Raw genomic sequence first — 24,625 nt, forward strand, 5'->3', positions numbered from 1 at the left:
CCAAACTGATAACTGATGACCACCCACACAGGGAAGAGTGGTTAGGCTGCGTTAGGGACATTTGATTTTGTCATCTAAAACGACACTGCATTAAATGAAGACATACAGAGCTCTACCTGCCTCAGGTCTGTTTTGATTTTAAAAACCTTATTGCAAAAGTTGCGCTAAAGTGAAATTACTGAAGGTGAATCACATACTCCCATTATTTTTGGAGAGGGCAGGGTGGAAGAGGAGAACTGACCACAGACTGTAGACATAGGCAGCAGCACCACTAAAAATTAAGTAACAATTGACATGAGATACCTATGACAAACAGAATTTCTCTATTAAAAGATAAAAGTGAAATGCATCGTACTGTACGGAAGCAAGTGCTTGCAGTCAAATTCCACTCGTTGTGATAAAACAAACCTGATGACGGGGCTATGTGCTCTGGGTTCGTCTTCTAAGACGAGTCCGTGCAGTGTTTCTCTCACCCTGTCTATCTGTCTCTAAGTGCACAGGTGTTACACCTCCCAGGACCCCTGCACAGAGAGCACGCAGTTCTGGGGCTTCTGAACTGTGTTCAATAGCATTAGTTAACCTTTCTCAGGAGCTACGTAAGGAGATGGGTGCTATTTTTACATGCTGACATGGCAAAGCAAATGTGGCAAATGTAAGTAACTGGTGAATCTGACATAATGAAGAATTCCTTGTATACTGTCACGCCGTTTCTCTTAATTTGAAATTATATAAAAATAAGAAGTTAAAAATATAGAAAAGAAGAAACAAGAAATATCTTTAGAATGGATATGAAACAATTTTCAAAAATTTTAAGTGAAAAAAGCTAGGTGCAGAGAGTGTACACAATACACCATTTGTCTGGCTTTGGTTTCAGGGTAACACTGGCCTCCCTGAAAGAGTCGGGAAGCATTACCTAATCTACCACTTTTTGAAAGTTTGTATAAAATTCATAAAATTCCTTAAATGTTTGGTAAAATCTGTAAGTAAAGCCATCTGGGCCTGGATTACATTAAAAACCTTATGAAAAGGTTTTTAATTCAGTTTATTTAATAGATATAGGGCTATTCAAAATTTTCTGTTTCTTACTGAGTCAGTTTTGGCAGTTTGAGTCTTTCAAACAATTTGTATATTTCATCCAGGTTGTCAAAAAATTGGCATAAAGTTATTCACAATACTCCCTTATCCTTTTAATTTCAGTAAGATCCATAGTGATGTCCCCTCTCATTCCTAATACTGGTAATTTATATCTTCTCTCTTTTTCTCTTCATTAGCCTATAAAGGTTTTATTAATACTGTTGATCTTTTCAAAAACCAACTACTGATTTCCCTGATTTTCCTTATTGTGTGATATACAGTCTTACAAGACAGCAGTTCCTAATGTCTCCTTTATTTTTGCTCTCTACTATTTATAAAGAACTGTGGGAGGCTACGGGAGGGGAAAACTCCAGGGAAGCATGAATCCTGGAACAGAACAGTGAACTCATCAGAAAATGCTGTCACTTCTCCATCAGATATGGCAAAATTTGCTGAACTTTGATATTATCTGGTGTCACAGCAATTTTTTTAACGAATAAGACAAAAATTTTAAAAAAAGAAAAAAAGAACCCTCTGTATTCGACCACGGAAATTATGTTGTATTATTATGTGCTACACAGAGCTCTACAACTTTATCAGTGACATACTGATAAAGTTGACACAGAGAGATGCGTTATGATTCCTATCTAGTTTTGGCTAAATAAAGGCATGCCTTACCAACAGCTTTTCCTGTTTGTACAACATTCCGGCTGGTTGTAACCATGACGTTTCCAATTTTTTTGCCACGTTCACTGTTTTGAACAGAACTGAGTAAAGGAAAGAAGTATAATTTAAAACCAAAAAAATCACACACACACACACACACACACACACACACACACACACACACACAATTCTATAACCATCCCCCAAATTAGAATTATTGAGAAAAGAAGCTAGATCATTCATTACTTGTTATGCATCTATTAATTTGCTAATGTTTTAAGCATTGACTTTTCAGAAAATACTAGAAGAACATACAGATGAACCAGAAAGTGGTAAGGATATAAGGATGCACATATATCGTTAATTCTCCCTATAGTCATGATTTGCTAAAGTTACTTCACCAGAATAAAAATGGCAAATCCTGTTATTAATTCACACCATTCTTTATGAAACAGCAGTGTTTTCTCTTGGAAACACACACTGCTGAGCTAGAGACTGTCATGCACATATTTAGTTACTATTTGAAGCACAAGTCTATCAAGTGGAGAAAAACAATTCCCAATTAGCAATGAAACGCATGGCATAAAGTCAGACGTAAGAATGTTTCTAGTATTTTCTCGAAATACTCACTGTGAGAATCTTAACCTCATGTCTGACACTGAGTACTGGCCTTGAAAAGGATGGCTGTAAAACAAAGTTTGAGTTCAGACTGTGAGTATCTCACCAATGAAGCTGCAGAACAGTTATCACGGGATGGGGTGGGGGGTCGACTCAGCTGTGCTGTGGGGCTCTGAAGGTGTCAGCAGCCGCCCTGTGATCACAGCCCCCTGCTTCCAGTTCTGGGAGCCTCTCTGAGCTTATTTCCTCACTTGTGCAATAGGTGGGTTTTTTTCTTGGGTGGGGTGGTTTGTGATGCTCTGATTTATTTGGTCAAAGGTGGGGCCCAAGTATCAACATTTTTAAAAAAGCTCTCAGGACAGTCAGGTTAGAGTCACTGACTTAGGCCATGGCCATGGATGGTACCTTGATCCTGGTCATCTTATAAATGTGTGCCATCGGCCATACGACGATTTGTAGACAGATCAGTAAAATCTGTACTTTCTATTAGAGAAGCAACTCAAAATACAGGTCTTAAAAATACACAAAAGGGTATAAATATACAAAAAGATATATATAAAATCAGGCAACTTAACTAAAGTTACACTATAAAAGAAGGAGTCAATAAATACCCAAATTCTTATCTCACTCTCAGGGGTCTCTCAGCCAACATCTAACAAAGAAAGCGACCCTAGTGAAATCAATAGCAACTTATAAAAACATCAAAATACTATTTATGGCTTTTCAAACAACAAATTTCCTAATTGGCCATATTGGCCATATTAACTTCTCTCTTTTTCTGGATTTCTTAATCACAGGTTGAAAGAATTGAGAGATTACTTAATCATTCTTGCTTATTAAGGAAAGTTAGAGGACTGCCTTCTCTGATCTTTAGGAGTTAAAGAAAGGGATTCATAGATCTCAAATCTTACAGTCAGTTTGGAATATTTCTCAATGATTCCCCCTGCTAACAATTGAAGATGATCATTTCTTGTTTTGAATTTGGTGAAAACATTGAAAATCTGTTGACTATCCTATCTATATCATTTCCCTGTCTATATGTTTCAGGTCCTTCTTTCGCTTTCTCTTCAATCGAAGCAACCTCGATTTATTTCACATTTTAAAAAGTACTGTTTTACAGTCCTTTAAACCCCCTCCAGCTAAGCCTCATGTGGGCCTGCGTTAAAATCCGTAGGGCTGGTTCAAGTTAAAGGCAGAAGAGCAGATGCAGAGACTGGATGAAGGTCTGACGAGGGGGAGCAGACCGATGGCCCCACATGCTGCACTGTGGATGGCCATGGCAGACCCCGTCCCCACCCAGCCCGGCCACAGTAAGTGCCACTAGGCAAACAAACTCACATCTGTTTCTCTTTATCACTCTTTAGAATACAGAGCTTGTGGTTAGTGACGGAGAATACTTTGAACTCTTAGCCCTTTCATTAAATACTATTAAAATGTTTTTGCCTTTTCATTCTCTATGTCCTTGCCACATTCAAATGGCAATATAGGTTTCTGCTATAGCCCAGTAGGATGATTAAATTCACCAAAATCGATACTGAACCTAGTCATTGTTCTTGATAAATGATACAAAGTGTCACAGACACGCTCTCCAAAGCCCTGCCACACCACCTCATCCTTGCAGATGCCCCACCCCCCTCACCCCAAGTTACGACGACACAAATATCTGGATTTTTTTTTTAGTGGGGGGAGTATCCTTTCTAGCATTACTGAAATCACACCCCCCAGTCTAGCTAAGTTAACCCTAGCTTCCAATCAGTACAAAGTTGAGTTTTGCCCAATTCTCACTAAGAAGTAAAAGTTTAAAATACAAATGAAAACATTCAGTGTGTGCTTATCACTAAAAATACCATTATTTTAATATTTTATATTAGGAAAAATAAGTTCCTAGGATGCACACATTGCATCACTTCATCTCCTTAGACTCTACTCTGTTTCCATTCCCACAAAGATGGTATTATGTCATGAGATTCCCACTCCATAGCATGTTTAAATGTCTTTTATGTCTATGTGGGAATCAAGTCTTTGTCCAGTCAACATTCAATATTGTGACAGGCATTGAATTTTGTTGACTTTTAGAATCTGATGTGGAAGCTAGGTTTGAACACAGGTCTGGGAGTTCAAATATCAACTTTCGTTTTTTTTTTTTATTCTTCATGTTTTAAAATAACTTCTCAGTATTAACCAGTAGAATTTCCTTCAAGGCTTCCATTTCGTTTGACCATCCTGCTAAGGCACAGATCTCGGGAAAGGGGGAGAGCTGTCACGTGCTGAGCATTACCACCGGCCAGCACTTCCTCCCGAATTACACGGACAGCTGGGAGAAATGCGCTTCCCAAAATGCTTTGTGCTTTTCGTGTAAGAAGGTGAACAGGTGAGCATTTTTCTGCTACTTCTCCATATTTGGGAGCCTTTTTTAATCTACTTAAGGAGATTCTTGAAGATATCCACAGGGTCACCAAAGCTCAGATATGATTTATGGGGCACATTAGGAAATCCACCATTATGTTCAATCAGTCTTCGGGGATGTGCTTACTTCGGATTTATTTCTGCCAATGCCGGATGCTTGTTGCTATTCCAGACTCTGTAGTTGTGAGTATTCTTCCATGCGGCAACGAAGGCTGTCCCGTAGTCCGACAATATCTTTTCATTATCTGTCAAGTAAATATTTAAAAGTTGAGCTGGATGGTAGCCAGTAGGGACGTGAAGATTAACAATCAAAAAGGGTAAAGCAACAGTGTCACCCTCTCCGCCCCTGCTTTTTGGGGGAGATAGTCAACCAGATGTCAGGAAACTTGGGTCTAGTTCCAGACATCCTGTTAAGAAGCTACGTGGCCTGTGACGAGTCACTTAATCACCCAGAACTTCATTTTCCCAACCAGAAAAGAAGAGGGTTAAGCCAGATAATGTCTCGGGTTCCTTATACTCCAAAATATGTCTACGTTCTCCTTAGCAAGGTTAGGAGGCACGGTATTGTTTATTAAACAAACACAACAGGCTGGACAGTGAGTAAATGTGATGTTCACATATAGAGAAGGCAATGGGGTAGCTATCTTTTCACAAATGTCATTTTTTTCCCACTGAAAAAAATTAGAAAGAATACAGGAATTGGTTCTTTTAGCCACTATTTTCTCTTCTTTCGATTCTGTCTCATTATCTGGTGACACTCAGTTTCCATGCATTTCACTGTCAACATACTTAAAATAACAAGGGAATTTTCATCATTAATGTTTAAAACTGTTCGGCTTTATCAATACCATGGGGGGAACCTCAAAGCAGGGCGTTTCTACTTGGAGGAACAGAAAAGGTTTGGAGAAATGATTCCAAAGGATATTGTTTCGTATTTTAATTGCAAGTTGCTTGCTTTGCAGGTGAACCATGTGACTTCTGTTGCTGGGAAAGGAAGAGAAGGATGTACATGGTTCCGTCAGCAGGATAAGGAAGTTCTTTGAGGTCATATTCCTCAAATGGTTCCTTGGGCTGAATTTCCTTTACTGCATGGACCTGAGCCAGGCTACTTGGGTTTACATAGCAGCGCAGCCTCTCACCAGATGGATGAGCAAGCTCTTTATCCTTTCTGACTCATCTTCTCTCTGTACAATGAGGATAGCAAGGTCTCTACCTCCAGGATTGCTGAAGGTGACAGGGCTAGAAGATGGAAGGGGCTCCAAACAGGGCCTTGCACATATTGAAACACACACGAGGCAGTTGGCGACTGTTAATCTATGCTTACAGCTGCCCGGGCAAACACTTCTTAAAAAGTAAATGAACTAATTACTCACGAAGCTACATGACAGGGCAGACTGGGCTTTTCTTACTAGATTACGGTGTGATTCTGGGTTAGAGGATTGAATTTTGGTGTCTCAGCTGCTCCATTTGTAGAAGAGGCAGACATTTAAAAATATCCCCTTAACAAAGAAGAACTTGTTCCATAGCTTCCCTTTACAAAGGAAGAACACACCTGAAGCCTGGGTTTAAACTCCAGACATACTAGGTGAAGAACTACCTTGGGAGATGGCAGTGGTGGGGATGATTTAAAGAACCTACTGACAAGGTGAATATACTCAATGCCACTGTGGAACTAGACACTTATAAGTGGGTAAGATCGTATTTTCCGGTTATGTGTATTGCAGCAAATCAACAATAAAAAACAGTGGTAGAGATAATTCAAAAAAAGGAAAAACAAAAGCTCAACACTCTTTTAACAACTCTACTGCACATCTGCTAAATGTCGAGGGTGGTAGGTGTCCGTGGTGCAAAAGCTCATTGCAGAGCTTGCTTTTCTGTTTTTACGTATTTTCTTCTATGGAGAATGCGATGGTTTTAATACAGGACTGAAGTCTATGGTGACCCGCTCCCTTTTAACTATTTAATACGAATAACATTTCTTAGAATGAGGAATAAATTTGAAGGTTCAATCACTCAGAATGTGATTTCCAATGATTTCTAGTTTTCATATTTCTCTTTTCTCCCTTTATATGTCTTAAAAACATGTAAGCAGTGTTTATAAATAGTCCCTGATACTGAGATACCCTTCCACATGGTAGCATACTAAGCACCCACATAAAAGTGACAAAGATCTGCATTTCTTGTCTTCATAGATGTTTATGTTTCTATTATAAAAAAGATCTAGGTTTCGTGAACATGTCCAACGGGAGCCATTTTTGTAAAAGGGCAACCACAAATACCACAAAACTAAAGTCCAAAAATATGCATAGAAAACGGTGTGGCAGGATATGAAGTACTCAAAATGCTAAGAGTAAGTTACCTCTGCATGAGGGAGTAACAGATAATTTTCCTGTGATGAAAATGTATTTCTTATGTAATTCAAAACCTCGTCGTTGTTACCAAAGGAAAAAGCGCGGTGTGCTCCTTACCTAAGTGCCGTGTGGCCGCCAGCAGCGCGTGGATGTAGACTGCAAACTGGGCTCGGATCCATTCGTCACCTCCCTCCCAGCCCGTGCCATCCAGGAAGACATCGTCCCGGTTCTCCGTCACGTGCCTCACCAGGTAATCTGCGAACCTGAGGTCTGCAGTGGTAGGGTGCAGCACCTTCCTGAGTTCTGGGTCATGGATCTGGATCAGAGCTTCTTCTACCTAGAGGGCACCCAGGTACAAGTCAGAGGCTGGGCATTCATGCGGGTATCCATGCCACACTTTAAAGAGCAACTACTGGGAAGTTGCAGCTGGAAATAAAAAAATATGAATAACAGTATTCTCAAATGGTGAGTCTAAGAAAGAGAGAGGTTCTTACACTGAAGTTGTTATCTGTCTATAGTTTTAAAAACTGTTCATTTTCTAGTTTTAGAAACGATGTTAAATATTTAGTTTTGAATTATAAAAGTAATTCATGTTGATTGTAAATATACAGATGTATAGTATCATTTTCATCACACAACCGGAAATGACTACAATTAATAAGTACCATTCCTAAAAATGTTTCCTTTGAGTGCACAGATACTTTGCAATATTTTTATTATGTAACATTTGGTATACAAAGAAACATATGTAACTTTCAGATTAGTTTTGAATCATAACAATAAAACAAATGCCCATGAACCCGCCTACTAGAGAACTAGAGTATAACCAACAATGTTGAAACAACTCTGTGGTCTTCCCATCTGTATCCTTCCCCCTTGGACGGTATGTATCTATTTTCTTTCCTCAAAATTGGGATCGTAATACATACAGCTTTGAACCTCAGATTTTTCATTTATATGTTATAAACATTTCCCAGGAAGTATGTTTTGGTGCTGTATGTTAGAAAGTACAAAAAACCTTCGGGTTGATTTGATTTAACTGTGAAGTTGAACAAACGATTTAAAATTCTTATATATAGATGGTAAGATGTCATATGTTATCTCTGCTTCTTTCCCCTTGATATCATAAGCTTATTAAGTAGGCTAGAAGTATTTAAATCATTTAAACAATAAACACATTTGAATTGTAAGATTGTGGTAGGACCAGACTCTCCAGATGGGAATCCTGGCTCACCCACTATACTAGCTCTTTGATCTCTCAGTTCCTTAGGCAACAAGGCTCTAAAAGAGGGGCAGTAACACCACCTATTGCACAGGGTATGAGACCTAGATCACTTCGTATACATACCTAAGGCGCTTAGAACGCCTGGCACAGGAAGCAATTATTATCACTATTCGTGTAATTAGTATGCCCTCGTAATTCCATTTAAGAAAGGAAAACAGGGACCAGCAGTGTCGAGGACACACACTCACATATAAACCTACTTCCACAATGGCATCACTGAGGTGTTTCTGTTGTCGAAAAAGGATGTTAGTAGCTCCAGCAACAAATCCCCGAACGGTGACGTCAGAGAGAAGATGATGCTGCTGCAAGGCCATATAAGGCAAACACAGATATCCCTACGTGTCACAAGAATAATAGAGAAGAGAATGTTAGAAAAGTAAGGGAACAGAGAGCTAACAGCAGAAAAGAAACCCCCCGATTTTCTCCCACCTCCCTGCCACCCCTCATGCAGCTGATCTGTCCAAGGTTTGACTCACTACAATAATACTCCTGGGGAACCTCAGGTCTTGACTGTAGCAAGTCAGTCAATAGCTAACCTTTTCCGCGCCTGGGCAGCTTGGCAAGGTCTGCTACGAAGATTGTCTTATTGCAGCACTTTGTTCTTGGTTCTACCTGACAGCCTCCAGGGTGACTAACGAACTGGAGTTTTTCATTTAGGAAGTGAAGTACTAAGCCCATTAAGTAGTATGTTGTTTAGCAGAAAGCTATTCTTCCAGAAAATTTTGAAACACACACACACAGGCACACACCACCAATGTACTATTATGAGAAACACAAAGGAAGGCACAGCATTTGCTTTTATTGTCCTCTTGTTAAAAATCATGCAAAAAAAATACTTCAAGATATCTGTTCCTAAGTGTTAAAGTAAAAATGACACCAGCAGTAGCCTATTTAATTAATTTCCGTTAGAAATGTATTTGAAAACACCATTAGAGTTGAATTGCCAAACCACAGCAGGCAGTTACATGTACAAAAGGCAGTGTTTCTGAATAAAGGTGTTAATGCTGGAACGATGCACCGAAGGAGGAAATGGAATTGCTGCTGAAAGCTTCCGAATGAAGATAGGTTTTTCACAAGGGGCACAACCTGTCTATGAAGCCAGGAGGGTGCTGAACCCCTGCACTTGTTTTCAATCTCCAGGTCTATGACATTTCATCACTTTGTACAAAGCACTGAACTCCTGTCATCTGGGTGTCTTGTTTACACCATGAGGTGAGTCTCTGAGGGCAGGATCTCTCCCTTTTGTTACTTCATCTTCTTCATTGCATCTAGGACGTACCCTGTACCGTGTTTCCCGAAAATAAGACCAGTCTTATATTAAGTTTTGCTCCAAAAGACATATTAGGGCTTACATTCAGGGGATGTCGCCCTGAAAAATCATGCTAGGGCTTATTTTCCAGTTAGGTCTTAGTTTCGGGGAAACATGGTACCTTGTACCTAACAGGTGGTTGTTTAAACATTTAACATGGGAGAGACTTCCAAAAGTTGGAATATAGGCCTAGCAACTTGGTTTTATTCTTATGCTTGACAATGTCTTCCTCTGCTCAATAAAATGCTAACAGAAGCAGCAAAAAGAAATCCATGTCTGTCTGTGCATTAGAGCTTCTCAGTGTAGTGCGTCTCAATCATGCCCTCTTGTGACTAAAGGCTGGAAGGACGCCACTCATTCAGCATCACGCAGTCAAAACAGCTGGTTAAGGCTCCCAGTTAACGCTTTATTTTGTCCCCAAGTACCTGTTTCTAAACCTAAGTATTACAATATTGAATGCACTTTCAAACTTGACGTAGACCCAAGAATAACCACTCCCCCAACTAGAATTGAGAATCCCTGACAAAGGCATTCTCAGAACCGCCAATTATTACAAAAGATTTCATTACAAAATTAGCAATAAGATAATTTAATTGCTCAGAGTATTACATTCCTCACTGATGCTATTAGTCTATTGTCAAGAATGGAATGTCTATGTCTACAAAATCATGAACACTCAGAAGTGTTTTTAAAAATCAATAGTTCAAAGCTTTTTAACAGTATGAAAAACTGCTTTCCTTAAAAAAGTTATACATAGACATACTCTGCTTTCCTTAAAAAAGTTATACATAGACATACTCTTTGACCCAGCATTCCACTTCTTGTAATTTATCCTACAGATACAGCTGCTCATGTGTGAGGTTTGTAAAAAGGTATTTATTACATCATTGTTTATTATAGCAAAAGCCTGGAATCCTAACTATTCATGAGCAGGGAACCACATACACGTTCATCTATATAATTCATCTATACAAACCCTCCAGCGATAAACAGTGAAGCTCATCTCCAAGGAATACATTGTAAAAAAGAGTAAGGGGAATAAAAACAGGTTTAACTTGCTACCATTTGTGTAAAAAGCAAGGGGAAAAAATATCTAAGCATTTATTTATGCATAAAATACTCCCAGATGGAAACAAAAGACATTGATCATGTTGGCTGCCACTGGAGATGATGACAAATGAGTCCCAGGGGAATGAATGAAGGAGACTTTTTATTACAGATGCTTTGGAACCATTTGACTACACCAAACCATGTGAAAGTATTATATATTCATAAAATTATTTAAACCAGCAGTTCAAAATAGCTTTAAAATTTTGTCATCATTACTTTTAATGATCAATTTAGCCTAAATCTCTTAAAAGGCCTTAACGTACAGTGGCAGCAAGAGCAAGGGTCCTTTCATACCTTTTATACCCCTCACTTTCCATTTTTCTAGGGTACGTTAACTTCCATATTTGGAGCTGCAATATCTAATGGTAAAAAGGAATTTGAGGAGCTATCTGTACACCCATGTTCACAGCAGCATTATTCACAACAGCCAAACCGTGGGAGCAACCCAAAGGACCACTGAAGGATGAAGGGGTAACGGAAGTGTGGCAAATACACACAAGGAAGGAAACCCTGTCATACGCTACGACAAGGATAAACCTTGAGGACATTAAGTTAAGCGAAATAGGCCAGTCACAAAAAGATCAATTCCGTATGATTCCACTTCTATAAGGCATTTGAAGTAGTCAAACTCATAGAAACATAAAGAATAGTGGTTGCCAGGGGCTGGGGTGAGGAGAGAATGGGGAGTTGTCGTTTAATGGTTATAGAGTTTCAGTTTTGCAAGATGAAAACATTCTGGAGATCTGTAGCATAACGATATACATATAACTTAAAACTACCAAACTATACAGTAAAAAAGTTATATGTCTTTTTCTACCACAATTAATAAACAAATTTAAAAAAACCCACACCTCAGCTTGGTAAATCTGGCAGAACTACTGTGAGCTGGTCTGCGAAAGCATAGTATGCCTTCTGTGTTGCGAGTTGGAAAGAAAGGGCCACAATATGATCAGGACCAAATGTCACTGTCTCATCTCACCTCTGTTCAGGGATGATAAGCATGTTCATTAATTGAAAGCCTCCATCTTATATGGATGTCAGTTCTCTCCAAAATTAATCTAGAATTTAAAGGTATTCCCTATCAAAATCACTACCTGTGTGAGTGAGAACATAAGTTGATCCTGAAATTCATGTGGAAATGCAAAGGGCTAAGAAACTCCTGACGAATAGTAACAAGAGGGGAAGGCTTTTCTCTGCCTGACATGAGGCGCACGGTAATTAACACAGTGTGGGACTGCCCAGGGGATAGACAAACACACCAATGGAACAACAACAAAGACTCCAAAAACCAACTCCTTTCCTCAGTCATACACAAAAATTAATTCCAGGTATTTAAAAAACAAAATGTGAAAGTCAAAACCATAAAGTTTTAAAAGATAATTTAGAGGATTATTTTTCTGGCCTTAAGGTAGGGGAGGATTTCTTAAATAAGACCCCCAAAGCAGTAACCATAAAATAAGAAATTCATAAGTAGAAAGGTACCTAGAACATATAACGTCTCACAAGTCAGTGACAACAAGGGAGGCGCTCTAGAAGCTTTGAACTAACTCTACACAAAGGGAAATCCAAATGGTTACCAAGAACTGGAAGAGGTGTTTAACCTTAACAGTGGTTACCGAAAAATATGCAAACTTAGAGCTACAAGATACCATCAGATTGGCTAAATATGAGTCTGACAATATCAAGTGTTGATGAGAATATGGAGCAATGGGAATTCCTATGGGCTGCTGTGGGAATCAAAGTTGTCAGAACTGCTTTAGAAACCCTGAAAGTTGCCTCCAGTACCACCTCCTCCCTCAGTACCCCAGTTTCTTCCTTACACTTCCTAAATCAGCTGTCAGGGAAGGTTTAGGCATATTTTAAAATCTGCTATCTGCAGCATTTACATAGTAAGCCTAATACCTAAAATGGATGTGAAAGGTATCATTCTTAGGCAATTTCAAATACCAGAGAGACCAGAAAGCTGAGGATTCTCTTCCAGACATAATTGTTTTATTATGTAGAAATTTGTTTCCATTTATTCACATGCTGAGTCAGGAGACTGGTCAGCTTATTATTATATTCTCTTCAAAGCTCGATATCCTACTTCAGCAATATTCTCCAGGCATCCATGCTTCTCGCTGGTTACTTTTGAAATTACTTTTCGAGATGTTTGCTAACCTGATTACCTCTGTACAAGCGTTTTAAGGTCTTCAAGAGAAAAAGAGCCCGAAGATCATTCACTTTTAGGAACAGTTCATATTCCAAAGTTACTGACGTGAAAGAAATCAGAATTTGTATTTAAAAATGTGATTAAACAACAAATTTGATTTTAATCAGTATGTAACAAAACATAAAACCAAAAAGAAAAATGTTTCCTTTATCATAATGATGGTGGTTAACGCATCATATATTCAGTATTTGTATAATGCACATATATAGACTATGCAGTCAAACATGGTTAACTGACAGCACATACAATGTATGTTTACAATGCTTCGTTTAATTCAGCAACCTCACAGACAAATCCCTCCCCAGTTAATCTCCCTCTCGATAGCTCCACAATGACAGAAATGAGAGATGGGTGGGTGAAGCTGCAAGGTAAGGGTTTCGAAAAGCACAGGCAGTCATGACACCCACATGTGAGTTCAGAACACCCACAGTTCGTGGCTATTAACTATACCCAATCGTTTGACAGCTGAGATTTATTTCACATTCCTAAACCCCAGTTTAAACCCCAGCATTAGTTCAATCATGAAACCAATTAAGATAATTTGCAGAGATATAGCTGTCTTTCATTGTAAGATCATGATGCAAGAATTTAGAGCCTAATACAGTGCCACTGGCACAAAGGAAGGCAATAAATACTGTTGACTAAGGAATTAAATGGAATTTCTTTTTTTCTGCTCCATTTTTGAAACATAATTCAAGAATAGAAAAAAAAAAGTAGCTTTTCCTGAATAGGATGAAAACAACAAAAATTCCAAATAACACAGCTTCCCTAATTTTAATGTGTTACTGACATTAAGAAATGAAATCCTGGGACATAAGATCCAGAACCAAAGATTCAATTTGATTTCCTAAGTTATGTTTAAGTTATTTTAAAAATTACAAATACATTTCCAATGGTTTTTCATAAAAAGATGTAAAAATTTTTTAGGGCAAGTTAACCAAAGCACTATATTATATGTACGAGATGTACTAATATTTTAGTTAGCCATCTAAGCATTTTTTCCTCATAAAGTCACAGCTTCGGAATTGGAGTATTTTAATATATATTCATTAAGTGTAATCAAGACTGTCTGGACTTTCTCAATTCATCTTTTTTTTCAAATGTAAACCTGAATGATTAAAAACAGACCCAATTCAGTGATGGCTAACCTCTTATCTACTAAGCTTTCAAACTTTTCCCAATCAAACACCTCTGAATTAATTCCATATAGCTTTACATTATGGTCACAAATGCCACAGCACTATCTATTTGGTATGTATTTTAGTTTTCAAGGAAACTCTTCAGGCCTGAAAATGTGTTCAGCACTCAAAGCTAAATTCTGAAAGGATTCTGTCAGATTCTTTAAGGGCTTCAAAAAGGACATGAGGTTTACCTTTGTGAAGATGGCCAGGGGCATGCCATACTGGTCCTCTTCCAAACCGGAAATCAGCCCTGGTATCAGGACCGCCTGGCCCACGTGAGCTTGAGGTTGTACAGTAATCGGAGCACTCTCTGAGGGCATCGACTCCTTTGGAAATGAGTTTGTCTGTTCTGGCCCCCCCTGCTCCCTTTCTTTCAAGGTGAGGTCCTCTAAAATACTAGGATCCAAGGTCTCCCAGTCACTTTCTGAAGACTCTGGAGATGGACGAGAAGGAGGTTTCAAATATTGATTGGCATCACCAAGTTCCTGTCCTTTGTTGCTGTCATCTTGTACTTGGAACAAAGGTCCTTCAGTCTTGATGGCAGTGTCTCCGTCATGGTTTCCTGTCATAATTTTCTTGACAGTTTCCGAGTTGGTGTTTGGAATGTTGGGGGTAGACACAGAAGCAAAATCAAGTGCAGGGGGATTACTTTCTTGAAGCCCAGCATCGTCAGACATACTCTTTCGGGGTCTGTACTGAGAACAGTCACTGAGACCATGCTCAATCATGCCTAAAACATAAAACATTGGAGAACAGCTTGGCTTATAATAAGGTGAAAGAAAATAAGTTGTATATTCTGTTATAAATAGAACTCTCCTTAAAAATTTGAATAAACTATGCTTGTACACATTCTAATAATAATTTTTAAAAAAACACAAGAAAAATCTCAGATAAAAGAAACCTATTGCCAAAATGAAAATGTCATATTAAAATAGAAATGTTAACCCTAATGAGTTTATCCTTGAAAACTTTTTATCATTGTAAGTTCCGGTACAAAAGCTAAACAAAAGAAAGAGTAGATACTACTACCTTCTTACCTGGAAAAAGGGATAACACGGTCATCAGGGCACCCACCAATTTATTCACTGGAGAAATATAAAAGAGAACCTGAAATGGATTCAATCAAAATCAAATTAGAAAACCTGAGTCCACAATGATACTTAAAAAAAAAAAAAGCAGGCGGAAAGAAAGGGGTATCTCTTTTTTACAGAAGAATAAGAGCTAATAAGTATAGAATTAATAGCAGAATTAGAAAACCACCAAGCATTCACTGTGATTCAGGTAAAAATTACCAATGGATGCTAAAACTATTATGAAAGGTTGTTAGGCAACACTATATTCATATACATTCAAATTTATCACCCCACAGATTACCTATTAATTGCAAAGGGAAAAAACAAGTACCTTAATATGAAGAAATCTGGCAACCACCACATTAATCAAATGATCAAACTTCACATCACCAATAACAGTACAAACAGTTTTGGGCCTCCTGATGTGATGCCCTGATGACGTACCACCACCTCAATAGTATTCTTGCCAAAAAAGTTAAATCTGAAACTAGCCACAAGGAAACAGTCAGACAAATCTAACTTTATAATGCAACTAGTTCGTACTCTTTAAAAAAAGAAAAAAAATGTCAATGTCATGAAAAACAAAAATAAACAAAAAAAGGGTGAAGTGGTAGACTAGTTTCAGAGTAAAAGAAAGCTCACAATGCAATACATGATCCTTGGTTCCCAGATTGAAAAAAAACAGTTTATAGAACATCATTATGACATCTGGGGAAATTTTTAAATGGACTGTATGCTAGCAATCATTTATTGTATCATGTTAAATTTCTTAAATGTAAAAATGGTATTTTGGCTATACAGGAATATATCCTTATTCTTAAGAAATACATGCTAAAGTATTTAGGGATGAAGTACCATGATGTCTATCTACAAATTGCTTTACAGTTATGATTCAGGGGGAAAAACGTGAACCTATATAGTATAAAGCAATACAATGCAAAAGTGGCAAAAGTTTTCTATGTTTGACATTTCTCATAATAAAAATTGAGACAAAAATCAGAATTCAGTTAGATACTGCACTAAAACTACCATGGGTGATAATTATATTAGTTGAAAAAACAAGCAAGCTTAGGTGAGTTTTTTCCCCCCTTTTAAACAATTGACTCATTTAGTGACACTAAACTGGTAACAGCATGGCACCCACTGTTGTCTGTCTCCTCCTTGTACATTAGTCTTATTTAAGGAGTAGCCTGCAAGTACAGAGAACCCAAGTGTTGCATAAAAGGATGGCCTTATTTTATCAAATCAATATAAAAAGAAACTGTGATTTGCCACATTAGATAAAGTTTACTTGATCATAAATGCCACTGCATGTACCTAGATTAAAGTATTATTTGGAAACCTTTTGTTTCAGACATGAATATCCATGTGTGTTCTAGGTTGCACTGTAAAACATTTTTTTATTGTGGGTTGCAATAAAACAATTTGAAATGTACACTCGACAACAAAAAAACACAAACAGCTTGATTAAAAAATAGGCAAAAGACCTAAACAGAAATTTCTCCAAGAAAAATATATAAATAGCCAACAAGCACATGAAAAGGTGCTCAATATTACCAATCATTAGGAAAATGCAAACCAAAACCAGGAGATACTGCCGCATTTATTAGGATGGCTACTATCAAGATCCAGAAAATAATAAGTGTTGAAGAAGATGTGGAGAAATCGGAACCCTTGTGCACTGTTGGTGGGATGGCAAAGTGGTGCAGCCACCACGGAAAACAGTATGGTGGTTCTTTAAAATTTTTTAAATGGGATTACCATATGACCCAGCAATACCACTTCTGGGTATATATGCAAAAGAACTGAAAGCAGGGTCTTGAAGAGATATATATACACCCATGTTCATAGCAGCATTATTCATGAGTAGAAAGGTAGGAGCAACCCAACTGTCCATCGACAAATGCACTGGTATGCAAAATATGGTATGTACAAACAATGGAATATAATTCAGGCTTGAAAAGGAAGTAAATTCTGACATATGCCACAACATGGATGAACCAAGTGAAATAAGCCAGTCACAAAAAGACAAATACAGTATGATTCCACTTATATGAGGAACCTAGAGTTGCCAAAGTCATAAAGACAGAAAGTAAAAGGGTGGTTGCCAGGAGCTGGGGAGAGGGAGAATGGGGAGTTATTGTTCAACAGGTATAGTTTCAGCTTTGCGCAGTGGAGACAGTTTTGTGGATGGATGGTGATGGCAGCACAATGTGAATGTACTTGACTCCACTAAACTGTACACTTAAAAATGATGAAGATGGTAAATTATGTTATGTGTATTTTACATCAAAAACTTTTTTTTAAAAGGTTGACCAGTGCACTAGTATATGTTAGATTCATTCTTTTTTGTTTTTAATTATTTTCTTGTTAGAAGAAGGAATACATATTCATTATGGAAAACTAGAATACAGAAAAGTATTTCCTTCTTAAAACTATAATCTATGTTCTCACCAAACTATTAATGTCTTTCCCTTCCAGTCTCTTTTCGATAAATATATATTTATTTATAAAGTTGGGATCATGGGCTTGATATGTAGTTGGACAAACTTTTTCACTTAACATGTCATGACACATCTTTACAACAACTAAACACCTCAAAATCTTCTTTGTTGTTTGGAATTATATACAATATACAAGATAAATCATTACTTATTCACTGATAATTCATTATTAAAAATGATTCTGTGATAGAATCTCTTAGATAGAACTTTGTGTCCAACTCAGATTAATTCTGGAAAATGAATCTCAAAGGGGAGAATTTCTGGGCCAAAGGAATAAATATTTTTTATTTTTATTTTTATTGGGGAAGGAGTACAGGATTTTATTGGGGAACAGTGTGTACTCCAGGACTTTTTTCCAAGTCAAATTGTCCTTTCAATCTTAGTTGTGGAGGGTGCCGTTCAGCTTCAAGTTGTTGTCCTTTCCATCTTAGTTGTGGAGGGCGCAGCTCAGCTCCAGGTCCAGTTGCCGTTGCTAGTTGCAGGGGGCGCTGCCCACCATCCCTTGCGTGACTCGAGGAATTGAACTGGCAACCTTGTGGTTGAGAGCCCACGGGCCATGTGGGAATTGAACCGGCAGCCTTCGGAGTTAGGAGCATGGAGCTTTAACCGCCTGAGCCACAGGGCTGGCCCCCAATAAATATTTTTAAGGTAATCAGTCATACTGGATATTGTGAATGGTTGACTCTCCAATATCCATTCCAACCATATTCCACTGAGCACAGTAATATGGTACATGAAACTGGGCCCAGATACAAGGATGCCACTTGATTAGTCTAAACCAGAGGTCAGCAAACTTTTTCTAAAAAGGATCAGATAGTTAAGTATTTTTCCTTTGCTGGCCTGTGGTTTCTGTTACACTACTCAACTCTGCCACTGTAGTGCAAAAGTAGTCATAAATAATAAGTGGATGAATGGGTGTAACCATGTTCCAATAAAACTTTATTTATAAAAATAGCTCGGTGGGCCAAATTTGGTCCAGGGGCCCAGTTAGTAGACCCTTGGTCTAAAATCCCCGATACAAATCTTTGGTCTAAAATCATGGCAGTCCCATCCCTATGTACTAGGAGAGTGGTCTAGAACCCAAGTATAAACCAATCAGTACAGACATTTCTTTGGCAACAATTACTGGTTCCAGGGAGGCATATGGCCTCAGAGGCCCCAAACAAATTGAAGAGAAAAATTCTTATTAAATGGTTTGGGAAGAGGTACTGTCTCTGCCACCAGTTATAATTGAGGACAGACAGCTACTGTTGACAGCTATCCTACACTATGAGGGAAACCAGGCTTAGGACAAAGCCAGGCTTAGGACAAAGCCAGGCTATGGACAGTAGAGCAAAAAAAAAAATCTAGGCTCTTAATTATACTGTTGAACCATTCAGTCAACCAATCCTGAAGTCTGAAGTGAGCCAATACATTTCCTTATTATTTAAATCAGTTTAAATTGCATTTTCTGTTACCTATATCAAAAACATTCTGATAATTGAAGGCTGTCAAACTACCCCCAGAAAGATTGCATGAATTTTTACTTCTATGACAGTGAACAAGAATTTGTGCTTCAGCTCACAATTTGATAGGCCAAAAAGTTAATTTATACTGTATCATTAGGTTTAATTTTATATAGTATTTAAGAAATGTCAATGTTAAATATTGCATCATTTCAAATCTCACCTTTTTTTCAAGAAGAATTAGTTTAAACAGAATTAAGACCTGAAGAAAAATAAAGGAAATATTATATTAAAGCAAGAAACACAAGCCTATTTATTTGCCTTTCCCCCTCTTCAAACATAACCGTATATCATTTAATCAATAATATTAAATAACTGCTTTAAAAATACACTGAAAATTATGAACATGTACTGAGAAATTACTTATTATCTGTGCCCTCTAAAAAATGTGAGAACCATTTAACTATCCAACAAAATGTGCTTTTTGGAAGGCGTTGTGCCATTTTTGTTTGAAATATCGCCAAGCTCCTTAGGGGCAGGAACTATTCCTTTATTTCTGAATATGTCCAGAGCATGCGCATAGCAGATACTCAGTCTACTGCTTATTAAATGAATGATGAATGCATGTATGCCCTAGTCAACATATGCTTTAGTAATAAAGATGAGAAGGCATAAGTATAGATATTTTACTGGAAAATGTTCCACTCACAGAGCAGCACATAAAATATTCTGCAAGATCACAACATGTTTCTTTCCACTCTTAATTTCAGGATACCTGAAATTACAAAGTCAACAGAAAAAAAGTATGCTATCCTGCACAAAAATACACAAGTGGTATTTGTAAACTTTTAGAAATTTCTACCGCACAAGCACTACCAACACTTTTGACTCCGGATCTTCATTCTGAGAGCTCTTAGAAGAACTAAAACATGGTTACACCACAATCTGCATTTGACCACGCTGCACACGGAATGTGCCCAGTTAAAGGAGCACAACTTTAGTACATTATAAATTAAATAAGGTTTCATACCTTGTGTTGAAAATGAAGCACAAGATCTCGAGGAGACAGACCTACAATGGTAACGAAAAAGCTAATCTGTAACTACAACCTACTATTTTTGTCCAAGAAAGTTATTTTCCCCCTCAAAGGAAAGGCAGGTAAAAACAGCAGGAATATGCAAATATTAAAATATTTATGTAGTATTTTTTTTTTAATTTATTGGGGTGACAATTGTTAGTAAAACTACACAGATTTCAGGTGTACAATTCTGTATTACATCATCTATAAATCCCATTGTGTGTTCACCACCCAGAGTCAGTTCTCCTTCCATCACCATATATTTGATTTATGTAGTATTTGATTATGTACACAAGTACTCAGAATTTATCGAATTACAATTAATAGTCAAAGACAGCATTGTCCAGTAGAACTTTGTGACGGAAACGTCCTAAATCTGTGCTGTCCAATACAGTAGCCACGTGACCACTGAACACTCGAAATGTGGCAAGTGTGACTGACAAACTGACTTTTAAATTTTGTTTAATTTTTATTAATTCAAATCTAAATGTAAGTGATCACATGTGACTAGTGGCTACTGCTTTGGACAATGAAGCTCTGATACCTTCTCCCTAATTCTACAAACATCTTACAAATTATAAACTTAGAAATTACGAAGCTTATACTGGAGTGGCAGTCAATCATTTAAACGTGGTTTTTGGTGACTGCACTCCATAGGCTATTATTTCTGAATCACAGTCTTCTCTGATCATTAGCCACAGAACAAGAGAAAATAATTTAGAGAAACATATGTTCTCAGTGTAGGAGGCCGTAACCAGTTTAGGTCGCACACAGGATTGCAAAAGCGGGCTACCAGCTTGCCAAATTCATGCTAAAATCGGAACTGAGTGAGCATAAACCACCATGGGATTAAAACTTTTTTTTAATCATGAAAAGGATATTTATTGTGTACCTGGACACCAATGAGTATTCTGGGTTGTCAAAATAATATAAATTCAACAGAACCCTAAACTTGAAAAATCTTAGACTAAAAGAGCTAAGCAGATCTCTCTTGCTCTCCCTCTCTGTTAGGAGGGAACTGACCTGGTCAGCATTAGCGTAAGGAAAAGAAAAAACTTCCGTTACCACTCTGAAAAGCAGAATTGCCTTATACCGTAATAACTGTGAGTACTACTGGCACAAGTATGTCATAACCTTTGTCAACATAAATACTGGCTAATAGGATATTTAAGGAAGCAGCAGCATCAAATGATGAAACATTTGATCCCATGTAGAAATGTAATTCTGCTCATGAAGTGTTCCATGCAATTCTGTGTGCCAAACAAAAAGAAACGAGGGCATTTCTTTGGAGTTGTGAAAAAGCTACTTACCAAGGTATACTTGGGATCCTTCTAATGAAGTTCCTCCCAGGGAACTATTCATATGTTCATAAAGCTCCTATAAAATATAGATTCAGTTTAGATATTTTACTATCATTGTAGACACTGAATATGATGATCAGGAAACAAATGGTTCTTTAATTGAGGCAGTTTGTCTTGCCAGGCCCTAAATTTAGAAACAATCCAGATCTCTCTGAAACCTTGACAGTTGTCAGCACTCCATCCGTCTCTTCTACATTTTGGTCCTCGATGCACTCACATGGTGGTGGTATGGATTCCTGGGATAAATTCCCTCTACTTCTTGCTAAATATCTAACTGTCCTACTCTCACTAGAGTCCAGGAGATTCCTGTTTTATACATTCATGGCAGCCTTGAGAAAAACATGTTACCGATCTGCAATAAAACAGCCATGCAGTTTTTCTGTTCTTTTTTTTTTTTTACTATGAGTGTTAGGAACCAGAAGCCTGATACATCAACATACTGTGCAGTGTATTAAGAAGATAAGCAAATTTAGACAAGCCGTGCCATAGCAAAAAGGCTCTCATCTATTATTAGAAACGTTTATGTTAGTTATAGTCATTTGCAGTCATTATTTCCTAATAAAAGACAGTTTGGTTAAATGTAATAAAGTACAAACTGTACATTTTGGGCAGATCCCTGGCCCTTTGATGTTATTTTCAAAGAATGTCTTTCTTAAGCTCATAAATGACTATCTTTCACTGCATTACTGATGAGATTTACTTGTTTCATGAATCTGTCTTCAGCCAAACACATCTATAGAGGGGTATAAAATTACCTTTAGAATGGAAATTTGGGAAAAATCCTTCTCTTCAAAATAAGCATGTGTAATGAGTTGAAGTTTTGCTTGAAGTAAGCCATAGAGAGGCTTAAAGAAAAAAGAGAAATTACCATTAGTTTGATAATAGTAACAAATACCTCACAACCTCTTTTAAATGGAAGAGAACAGGAAGAAAAAAGTAACTCAACTTTAGTATCTTATTATTCACGGCTGAAAGCCATTAAGTCACTTGTTCTAGCTCTCTGGCTGCAGCTGAAAAGTGCCTGGCACACACAGAGTAAGTGGCTGAGAGGCGGGCACAGACCTGGGTCTGTTCCACCACTCAGCTGCATGACTCTGGGCACTTTACCTCTCCTTTCATACACACCTACTTGCTGATGTGAGCACGGGTGTATGAAAAGAAAGGACGTCTTGCAGAGTTGTTTTCAGAATGAAATGGCACAGAGAAAAGCACTGGGAGTATCCCGCACACAGAAAACACCTAAACATTAGCTGTGATTATCACAATTGAAAACCCATTCTAATTCTGCACATTGTCCCACTGGCTTGTGGAGCCATTTAATCCTTATAGCAGCTGGTTCTTAGATCTAGTTCAACATTCATAATCAAACTTAAGTTCATTTCCCTTTTTTGTCCTCCATGGAGGCTTTGAACCACCATTCTGTGCCCTCTATCATAATATTCTTTTGTATACTTGAACAAAGTTATTGCTTAGTTCTTATTTTTCCTTTTTAAGACCCTCTTCTACCATTTCCATCCTTTTATTCTTAGTCTTCTTTTCTAGATGTTTTCTGATATCTATGTTCTTTTTAATATGCAGAGACCAACGCCGTATATACAGAGGGTGCCACATTTGAAGAGGGTATACACATTTTAAGAAAGGAACAAAACTATTAAAATTGTAATACTCAATATATACCGATAACAAAAGATGAATACAAGTGACGTGTGACTTCTGCAATTACAAGAGGTGCTCAAAGTGGTTACCATCAGTGTCCAGATACTTCTGATTATGGCAAACTATTGCTTAAGCATAGATAACATCTCTTAAAATGTATATACATTTTCTTGGCACCCCCAGTATATTCTAATGAGTTAAAGCAAGCAATACTGGGATTATTTTTCCCCCAATATTCCTGTTCATATATCATTATTACCATCTATGTACAAAATCAGTATATTTCAATAGAGTACAATGCACTATGAACCACCAAACCTTTTTGTGTGAGCTAGCTTTCCCCATTCCCTATGATAAACCCAGGTAAAACTGGATGTTCACCCTAATTTTATCACTTAGTAGTTACAAGTCTATGAAAGTTCAGACAGTTTTTCTCTGAAATGTGTTTGTCAAATGAGAACAGTAAATACTTCTATCTCACTGCTGTTATGAGGATTACAATGACAATTATATCTAAAAAGTGTCTGGTACAGAATTCATACCTGACATACAGGCACTCGATATACAGCATTTATTATTGTTTTAACGGTTCTTTCAAGAATGCTTCCAGAATCAGTAAACCTTCCAACATGTTGTATTGGCTTTAATATCTAGGACTCCTATGCTTTCTTTTCTTTGGTCATCTGGCCCAGTATAAAAAAAGTAATTCACTGATGTATATTTTTCAGGTTACCCTTCTAGAAACCGAACAGGGATCAGATTAGCAATCTACTAATTTTCTAATAGTGGGGTCCTTTATAACCCTGCCTTTTCTAAAAGATTATTCTTGCCCTATGTTTAAAATTACTATCTTGGAAGAAATATCCTGATCCTCAAAATCTTATTATTAAGGCCTGCAGTATTAAATTATTATTATTTAGGATTTTGTATTTAAGCTTTGTAATAAAAGCCAGATATATCCTATTTTGCAAAACTCTATTTATGTTAAGCAAACTATGTTTAAATTGTCTCTGGCTATAAGAAATTTGACACTTGCAAAAGAAATCATTAAAACCTACATATATTTGGTGACTAGGCTAATGAAATAGTCCGAATTTTGGTTTAGGTTAACTGCAAAAACATTTGTATTCACTAATCATATAGATCTATGGTACTTAATATGCTAGAGATCTGGATTTTTGCCCACAAAGGGATTTAGGGTACTATACACCACATGTAGAATTAGGCATTTGGTATTACTGGTAAAGGTGTCATTATCTTATTAGAAATAAAAATGGAATGTCACAAATGATTTAA

At 37.4% G+C, this 24,625-nt stretch overlaps 1 protein-coding gene across 2 annotated transcripts in view; it reads right to left on the reverse strand.

The window, feature by feature from the left end:
* Positions 1–24,625, reverse strand: part of AVL9 (AVL9 cell migration associated) — a 41,727-nt gene that overhangs the window by 4,964 nt on the left and 12,138 nt on the right. Inside the window, exons 5-15 of one of the 2 annotated variants that reach the window (XM_074340973.2) lie at positions 22,429–22,518; positions 21,623–21,689; positions 20,265–20,305; positions 19,458–19,496; positions 15,250–15,319; positions 14,404–14,942; positions 8,589–8,735; positions 7,233–7,452; positions 4,892–5,009; positions 2,371–2,424; positions 1,753–1,841 (exon numbers count right to left, since the gene is read on the reverse strand). In XM_074340973.2, the coding sequence (XP_074197074.2) occupies positions 1,753–1,841; positions 2,371–2,424; positions 4,892–5,009; positions 7,233–7,452; positions 8,589–8,735; positions 14,404–14,942; positions 15,250–15,319; positions 19,458–19,496; positions 20,265–20,305; positions 21,623–21,689; positions 22,429–22,518 (1,474 nt within the window). The remainder of the gene's footprint in view (positions 1–1,752; positions 1,842–2,370; positions 2,425–4,891; positions 5,010–7,232; positions 7,453–8,588; positions 8,736–14,403; positions 14,943–15,249; positions 15,320–19,457; positions 19,497–20,264; positions 20,306–21,622; positions 21,690–22,428; positions 22,519–24,625) is intronic. The other variant, XM_088797662.1, reaches the window with a different exon arrangement.

The sequence above is a fragment of the Rhinolophus sinicus genome, chromosome 4 (genome assembly GCF_057876585.1).
Source record: "Rhinolophus sinicus isolate RSI-liver-muscle chromosome 4, RSI-T2T, whole genome shotgun sequence".
NCBI lineage: Eukaryota > Metazoa > Chordata > Mammalia > Chiroptera > Rhinolophidae > Rhinolophus > Rhinolophus sinicus.